Source organism: Thunnus albacares, chromosome 6 (assembly GCF_914725855.1).
Source record: "Thunnus albacares chromosome 6, fThuAlb1.1, whole genome shotgun sequence".
Classification (NCBI taxonomy): Eukaryota; Metazoa; Chordata; class Actinopteri; order Scombriformes; family Scombridae; genus Thunnus; species Thunnus albacares.
In genome coordinates this window covers 28,430,015-28,439,568 of record NC_058111.1, presented here as the reverse complement: position 1 = coordinate 28,439,568, position 9,554 = coordinate 28,430,015, and the positions used below count along the sequence as shown (strand labels likewise).

Below are 9,554 nucleotides of genomic sequence, written 5' to 3'. Positions count from 1 at the left end.
CAGAGAGGAGAGGTGGCTGTGGCGAGTGAGGATGAGGATGGTCATGATGAGGATGATGAGTAATGATGGTGATGATGAAGGCTGCTCCAGTAATGATGATAATGATATAGGTGATGCATACCGGGGGATGGCTTCTATAATAGCGCTGGTGTGAGGAGGATGATGATGAAGGCAGAATAATGGTCATACACAGATGCTGGCCTTATTCTTTGCATAAGTGTGTGTGTGTGTGTGTGTGTGTGTGTGTGTGTGTGTGTGTGTGTGTGTGTGTGTGTGTGCGCACGGGCAAGCACACATATGTATACCTTTGCATGCAATGGGATGTGATGGTAATATTTAAGGATAAGAGGACAATGATGATGAGGATGATGATGGTGAATATGAATCCCGTGTGTGTGTGTGTGTGTGTGTTTCAGGAAGTGACGCTGAGCAGCCAGCCATCTGTCGGCAGATTAATCCTGCCTGTGCTTAGAGATATTACCGGCTGGCTTATCGCCGTGGCAACAAGCCTTCAATCCCAGTCCAGCGTAGCCACCATGTGACCTTGCTGAAGAAGGTGGGTGGGGATTGAACACATGCACACTGGCGTGTGCACACACTCACTCACACACACACACACACACACAAACACACACACATAATATGCACACACCATAACACAAAAAGGTTCAGTAAAATGATGCATGCATGCATATCAGTGTTTCAGGGACACACACATACTGCTGCATGCACATAAAGAGTGCACTGACTGTGAGGAGGGTTTAAGAGAAAATATTACTACACACACACACACACACACACACACACAAACACACACACACTTCCTATCCTCTCATCAGTGCCATGGTCTAAAGGTTTTAATCCTGCTGAAAGGTTTCAGTGTCACCTATTGAGTTCAGAAATGTCATTACACCAACCAGCTGGGCTGCATGCAGCTCTCTGCAAATATTGTTTTCAGCCAGCTATATATAGATCTGTATCAATATAACTTGTAGCCACCTTTGTTCAGTTTCCTTCACACCACAGAATGATTTTTTATTTGATAAATTCCATTAATCCCACGTGCACAGATATCCACCTGTTCATGTTTGCCATACACACATTGCATGTACAGGAAACAATACACACAGATGCATGAACACACCCGCTTACAGGTCATAAATCAACAGCACAATACCAGTTCAGGCTTGATGTAACATTCAAGGTTTTATTCAGTCTTTACATACAGTACACCAGTCAGAAATATACAGTGAACCTTCAACAAAGGTTCATCAGGTACACCATAAAATCTGCATTCCGAAAGATTTTCAGATGAAGTTTACAAAGCGTGAGTGTGTTTGAGTGTGTGTTTCATTGTTCCTGTTTTCAGTCCATGTTTTTTCATCCATACAGATGTCACAGATAACTGCAGAAGCTATGCTGACACTACAACAAGTTTCTAGGGCTAAGATCATTAATTATTGTCCCTTTCTGATCCCTTAAATATTGATCACCAACCAGGATGCCAAATATTGGCTAAAGTTGATGTTGCTCCCCCACTCCCCTGATGCATCACTATTCATCTCTCTCACTGTGACAAACAGCTTCTCACACAGTTTACAGACGCACGTCATGACGTAAAGGTGATTTGGTCTGAGCTCATGAGGTGCCTGTGGAAAGGTGAGAGGTGGACTCGAGGTTTGTGTTATGGCTAAAAGCCATTGTTTCCACTGTCACACTTGTTCATAATCACCCTATTTCCAATTAAACCTGCCCAAATCAACCTTAAACATTTGGAATTTACTGAATTTTAGAGACAGAGGCTAAAGCCAAGTCAGGTCATAATCTCACATCAACAAGCCCGCTGCCAGTAATGGTGGCGGTGCTGCTAAGAGAGAGAGATGCACATGGCTGTTTGGTCAAATCCGGATGGTGGTTTAAATTCCTTTCTGCATGGATCTGCCACTCAACGTAATTAGATGAAGTAATCATGATTGATATCATGACAGATTAGTGAGAGGTTGAGAGGTCCTTTCCTGAAACCTGAAATGGTTATAATCTGGCCCACAGAACAGCAGCACCAGTATCAGACAGGGCTGGAGGGGGGAGGAGGGAGCATTTTATTTCAATTCACAGAATAAAATGAAAATGGAAGCTGAACATCTGGGAGAAGGAGCTTTAAAACTCCCATTTTTTTCTCATTCAATTAAACACAGTAAAAATCTTTTCATGCAAAACAAGTTGTCTAATTTTCAATTTAAATAGAAAATGGCCACCTAATTGATTATGTATAAATGAGGATCATCTTGGCCCATAAGTGCACAATGTACTCTTTCAAAGAAATGCACAAAGTCAAGTTTGAAATCTTTCTTTTTTTAAAACTATGGCTTTTTGTTTTGTAATAAGTATAAGCCCTTGAATGTATAAGAGGGGCGTTTCAAAACTTACGCAAGGGCCACCAGCCCTTTAGGATTGGCTACATAATGTCATTACTAAATTAATCTAAGGTCCTTGTGGCAGTGCTATAAAGAGTAATCTAGTAGTTCAGTGAGATCTATGTTAATGAATGGAGCAGCTCAATTACAGGCTGCAATCCTGAGGAATCAAACTGTTTGCTACTGTACTTTAGTACAAAGTCATTGGAGCGTTTCATGAATATGATATCATTAACCGCTGTAGGCTTTTCCGGACATGCCCATTTGTTAGTAACAGTCAAGAATAACAGCTTGTTGTTAAGGAGACCTGCATTGCTACATGACCTGTGGTATGTGGGACAGTAGTGTGCTGGACAGAAGGGAATGTATCTGAATAAATGGTTTTGGTAAAGAGTCCAACCTCAATAGCACCAGTAGGTAAATAATCAGGCTCAAAGACTATTTTCTTGGGTGGGTTTTACAGTACAAGGTAAGATGGTGAATGGAAAGTATGCTGACATGTCTTAGTACCATTTCTATAAAAGCATTCTTGTGTGTTAACTTAGAAACAGCAGTTTCACTACAAAAGATTGTTGTAAAAGATCAGCGTTGTTTTCTTTCCTGAGTCTGTTGTCAGTGTACTGTACCCAAAAATAAGTTGTGTCTTAAAGGAGTCTCACTGAGGATTTAATTATATTTCACATACTAAAAGTTTGTAGATTGTAGGTTAATTAGTCATTGTGCTGGGGACTAAACCCTGGAATGTTGTGATGTCTGACATCTCATGTTGCCAGCCTCTAACCTGCATGCTTATATTCCTGTGTACCCTGTGTTTTACAGTAGATTGTTTGACTGATTGGCTTGTAAATCAGAATATCTTCTACAACAGCTTTTAAAGGTATATATTTATGTGCAAATTTCTTAAAGTAGAAGATTTACTGTATGCAGGGGTCTTCAAAATCTTTTGGGAGTTGAAACTGAGACTGATAAACCGTAATAGGTAGTTTGAACATTGAGTTGGTATTGTCTGCCTGGCTCTGTACCGTCTGAAGAACTTAATATACACACTTGGCATCAAGACGTAATAGCTTCGCTTGAAAGTTTGGGCTAAAAAAGTTTTTCTTTAAAAGTTTCTGTTGAAGAAAACAGCGAAACATGCTTATTCTATCAATTACACATGCAGTTAAAAAATCTTTGAAAATCAATTGGATTTTGCATATCACTTTGGCAAGGGAGGAAATATAACATATTTTCTGCTAGTCTTACATTTCAGCTCTCTACCCTTGATTTTACACATTGAAATAAAAACTTTTTGTTCCTTTACATAGAAAAAACATCTTTCTTTTTTGATATGTCACTGCACAGAAAGAGCAACAGACAACAAAATGAATCCACAAGTCAAAAAGATAAGCAAATGAAAAAAAAAAAAGTTGCATAATTAATTTCACATTGACAAATAGAAAAGTAGACTATGGAGAGTAGTGGACTGCTGGAAGAACTGGGGCCTGCTTTTACTTTGAGACGTTGTGCACCACGGACTGTATAACTGCAGCTCATGAGTCATTAATGAATGCTAGATAAATGTAAACCATAGAAAACTAGGACACATTTATGGCCCTCTACGTCCTCACACTGTGTGTATGTGTGTGTGTGTGTGTGTTTCTGACCTGAATGAAACCAGACATAACGACAGGAAAACCAACTTAAACTGCTGTCCCCACGTTCAGATTTCCTTGTTTTTCTAGAATGAATATATGTTCAGCATGTGTGTGTCTACTATTCACCTCACACTGGCACTGACCTGTGCTCTGTGGAGATTAGATCAGTTCTGTACTGCGCAGTGACTCTCCAACAGGAGCTGTGTATAGCACAGGACATTGGCTTGGCCTTTAAGCTCAAGGTCAGTGTTTAAGCCTTTGTTAGAAGTACAGGTTCTCAGTAACTAAGGGGGAAGCCAAGACTCAGACTCTATTATTAGGCATTCTGGTGTGCCCCATCAGCGCCTTTGTCCTTCCTAGCATACTGCATACCGCACCGATCCCATTGAGCCCCATAGAGATCCACAGAGGAGTCTAAATCTGGGGATAATCACCTGTAAGAATCACAGAGATTATGACAGTGGGAGTGAATGGAGAAAGAGAGAGTTGGGGGGGGGGGATTTCTTTGGCTTCATAAGCTGTTGCTGTAGCTCCAAGACCTACTGCAGCTCTGCTTACAGATTGTAAGATGCTTACACAGTATTGTTTATTGTCATGACAATTCCATGTCCTATCAAGATGTTTTCCATGGAGCTACAATTGTATTTATGACACATTTTGAAACAAAGGCGATCAAATCAGCTCTAGATCCTTAGTGAATTTGTAGAAACTGCACTTCTGAGTGAATGTAAAGTAATCTAGTCTAATAAAAGTCTGCCCTTTACTTTTAGCTGTGCTAATGCAACACATTTTCTTTATAAATGCCCTTAATGACCTGGGAGTTGTCCAAAGGCATTGTGGGAAATGTAGGAAGTCACTGACTGAAGTACAACAGATAAGGCAAGTCGAAGGAAAGTGAATACAATAAAAGGTTCAATCACAAAGGTTATATCTAAGTTACTGTATATCTATACAGGCGTTTTTTCCTTCACATTTTGAAAAAATGATATCCCAATCTGGAGGAATACTATACTTAAACTGCAATCTGATGTAAAATACTTGCCATTTGGTTAATGTTTAGATATAAATATGTCAACCTCTATGAGACAGGAGCATTTGTGCACGGGTGGTCTCCTAAGAATCAAACCCCCAAACATGGCAGTGATAAGCTATCGCTATGTTCCATGTGAGCTACATAAGGCAATTCAGTTTGCAATTGTGGATAAGATTCCCAATTGACACACCTAAATGTCCGGGCTAAAGCACAGAGCACTGATCTGTTTTGTTCTCAGACTTCTGTGTACTTGGGGCAGCATTGGCTTCAGAGTTCAGTCTCGGCTATATTTAGAGCAGGTTAAAGAAGCATTTGTGGAGTTTTTCTCAGTTAGCTCATAACTGATACTGTCACTGTACGGAAACATCCTCATATCTTTGTCTCTGCACCAGAATGAATGAAAACAGTTTGAATTGATCTGAGTTTGAGTTTGGCGTTCTTCACTTTGCTTTCATTTACATGTCCCCGTCACACAAGCCTCCTCCACACAGATGAACAGGGCGACAGCATGCTGATCCAGTTAGTTATTATGTGTGTGTCCATGTCAGATAAATAATTTAATTTTCTTTTACCACATGTAGTTCACTGAACTGTCCCTATATCTGGTTTCACAGGCTTACAGCACTCTGTTTTAAATTATGCATTTGTGTACTGTGTTTATGTGCCCAACAACACAGCCTTTATCCCAATAAGAGTTCCTTCAGTCTGCCACTCTCCCACTTGTCTGCGTTAATCAAGGTGCAACACTCTCTGTCATCTTTATCTTTTTCTATTTCTGTCATGTCATTCTTTTACTTTTCTCTTACAAGGCATGCATGCTGAAATCCAGTCAGGAAAGAAATGCAAAATGAAAACCACTGAGATTCAAAAACACAACTGTCCCTAGAGAGTTACTACTCATCGGTTATATAGCTTGATCATTCAAGAAACAGCGTCGTGTAAACATGCCTTTTTCAAATGGCTCACAGGCCTTAATTTGCCCGAAGCTGTGCAGCTGATTTTGAAGAAAACTAAGACTATCTGTAGAAAATACATATAGATGTTGAATCTAACTGCTGCATTTTGAATGCAAATTAGTTACAAACTTTAGTTACCTTTTCCTAAATTGTTGCAAATAAATAAATCTGTTGCACAGCCTCAAAGCGTGTCAAAAACAAAGCTCTCAAGCTTATCCCTTCCCTCCCCATACATGTCATTAATCAGTTCCATCAGTGAGAAATGCTTTAGATAAACAAAAATGAAAAAAGACAGACAGTTTATACATTTGAAAAAACAGCAACATGATTTCCCAACCAACCCACCCACAAAGATAAATAAATCTATTTGGATATATTCTAAATGGATAAATAATATTAGCGTGATATACTCTATATAACTTTTCAACATTAATTAAATATTTCAAGGATGGCACCATCGCTTTCTCAAAAAAAAAAAAAAGAAAAAGAAAATCATAACTCATGGTGATATATTTTATAAAATTTGTTTAAAGTGATCTGTTCCCCTCTCATTCCCTTTCCGTCTTCTCCTTTCTTTCTGTCTCTCCTTCGTCTCTCAGTGCACTGGAATGCTGGAAGGAGGGACGTTTGGTTTGTGCTTCAGAGGAGACTGACGTTTACACACTGTTTGTCCATTTGTTCATTAGTTCCTCTCCAAAGTTTACGCAGAAGGGGAGCCGCAATGGTCATTACTGTCATCCGAAGCCCCCGGGGTCTATGTAGCTGCCAACCGTGGAGCAGAGAGAGTGAGAGATAGGGGGGAGGAAAGAAAAAAAGTGTTTATGGTACTAGCTGTGTGTTTGTGTTAAAATCATCTTTTGCCAAGAGACAAAACATAAACATCGTCAGTCTTTTTCTCTTGGTTTTGGCTCATGACGATGTTCCAGCAGCGGCTGACAATGATCAGAGGCAGCCCCTTCTCTCTTGGCTTCGGTCTCAAGTCTCCGGCAAGGAGAGGAAGCAAAAGAAAAACGTCCCCTCTCTTCCCTCCCTTGCTCGGTTGTTTCATATGTTTTCCCAGAGTGTGAAGTCCTCCTCCTACTCTCTCTCACAAACTTGCCTTCGTTCTCTAGAGTCTGTCACGACTTTGACAGTTCTTCCGTTCCTCTTTTAATGATGTTGCTTCTCATCCTCCCTGTCCCATCCCCTATCCTGTCCTCCTTTTTACATTGAGGCTGACACAGTCCAGAGGAAAAGCACCATGGGATGCATCAAACACCGCCATCATCTTCCAATATCCCAAAAGAATACAGAACAGCCTCTCCTCTGTTGTCCTCTCCCTCCCCCTCTTCTTTCATCTCTAGTCCTTCGCTCTCCAGCCCCTTGAGGATTTATTCCTCCCATTAAAAGAAATGAGGGGCGGAGGATAGGGTAATTAGTAAAAAAAAGACAAAGTATAAAATGGCAGTTGGAATAACTCCCCATGAGACCAAAATATGTTCATCGTGTTAGTTTGCACAACAGAACTTTTTGTCCTTTTATGCTTTTTTAATGTTCTTCCTCCTCTACTCTCTTGACTCTCACAGTGGTAGAGCAGGAGGTTTGGTCTTTTTACATTCTGTTTCTTTCCATCATCACAGAGGAGAGGTCATCTTGTTTTATCTCCACACCATCTTCATTAAATTAAAATCATAATTAATTAATTTTCTCTCTTGCACATTCATCCCACTCATTCCTCCTCTTCTGCGGCGCAGCTCCTTCTCTTCATCATCAGACGTAGGCTGATTCGCTGGACTGTGTGCGTCCCAGGTTGGGTGGCTGGGACAGATGCGCCATGTCCTTCTTCCTGATCTCACAAATGGACTTCCTGCGGGCCTGGACGCCCCTGATGGCAGCCTTGATCTTGCGCCAGCCCAGATGGTTGAGCTCGGCCAGGTTGAGGACCACACAGATGCCGCTCACCGCAAACATGAACACCAGGAAAACCGTTTTTTCTGTTGGGCGGGACACGTAGCACTCCACCTCCTTCAGACATGGGTAGCGGTCACACTCGAAAATCCCTGGCACGCTAAAGCCGTAAAGGAAGTATTGACCCGCCAAAAAGCCGATCTCCAGTGCGTTTCTGAACACTACCTGAATGATGTAAAAGCGGGAGATCCCTTCTTGCCGACGAACCTTTGAGCTCTTCCCATGGGTGAGGCCCCGCGGAGCGTTGGGGATCTCCTTCACCTCCAGGCAGTCAGGTTCCTCCTTCCCTCCTCCGCCATCACCACCATGCTGAACTAGAATTCCATTTATGTTGCGGAGCTTTCGTGTCCCGTCCCTTCCCCCGTAGTCCCTCTCCATGATGGGATAGAGAAATGAATAGCGCCGGTCTTTCTGCTTGGCTGACTGGTGGACTGAGTAGGTGATAAAGCAGAGGCTGGGCGTGCACACCAATATGATTTGGAAGACCCAGTAGCGGATGTGGGATATGGGGAAGGCCTTGTCGTAGCAGGCCTGGTTGCAGCCTGGCTGTAGGGTGTTACAGATGAACATGGTCTGCTCATCCTCGTACACTGTCTCCCCCACGATAGCGACGATCAGGATGCGGAAGATCACAACCACTGTCAGCAGAATCCTAAAGGAGAAAGAGAGAGATAAATGGGGTTCATACACTCAGAGACATTTAGTGATTTACTTTATTAGGATGAGATGTCCTGAGATATCCTTCCCAGCAAAGGTTCTAAAGATATGCTGAGTATGAGAGGACAGTGTGAGAAAGCAGGAAAGAAGAATAACGGAGATAAGGAAGCCTATGAAGGCTGAATGGAAATATATGGTTTGAAGATTTTTAATCCAGAATTTTGAAAGATCAGCTTGGAAAAGAGTAAAGATGCCCAATACGGCTGCAACTAACATTATTTTTATTATCAATTAATAATTTTTTCAATTAGTTGTTTGGTCTATAAAATGTCAAAAAATAGTGAAAAGTAACCATCACAATTTCTGATGAGAAAGCTGTTTTTAAATTAAACCAATAGTCCAAAACCTGTGATAAGCAATTTACTATCACATAAGACATAGAAAATCAACATTTTTTTCCTTGAAAAAAAGCTTGAGTGATTAATCAATGACCAAAATACTTGGTGATTAATTTTCTGTCAATCAACTAATACAGCGATTGACTATCATTTAAGCTCTACTGCACAGTAAAACACTATACAGTGTCAAAAATGTCAGTGGTCACATCGGCATTTAAAGCTGCCAAATTTTGCTATAAATCAATTCAATTCAATGGAATCTGTGGATTCTGTCTGTGGGAAAAGGTAAATAAATGCATGAATGTTCTGTCTCGAGTTCAATTTTCGTGAACTTTGACATGCAAATTTGTGCTGTTGACCAACACCATCTATAACCATGTTTTCATCACTGAGCTTTGAGGAAACGGAGAGCAGGAGAGTCCAAAATGGAACAAGCAATTGAAGCTGTGTCACTCCATCTTTTATTTAACCCTCCTTTGTTGGAGTGTAAACTGCTCCACTAAAGAGGAATA

The 9,554-nt window shown here is 41.0% G+C and overlaps 1 protein-coding gene across 1 annotated transcript in view; it reads right to left on the bottom strand.

Annotated features, from left to right (window-relative positions):
* Positions 1 to 1,187: 1,187 nt before the first annotated feature.
* LOC122984745 (gap junction delta-2 protein) overlaps positions 1,188 to 9,554 on the bottom strand; it is a 30,464-nt gene continuing 22,097 nt past the window's right edge. Inside the window, exon 2 of the mRNA XM_044355368.1 lies at positions 1,188 to 8,639. Within this exon, the coding sequence (XP_044211303.1) occupies positions 7,790 to 8,639 (850 nt within the window). The 3' untranslated portion in view covers positions 1,188 to 7,789. The remainder of the gene's footprint in view (positions 8,640 to 9,554) is intronic.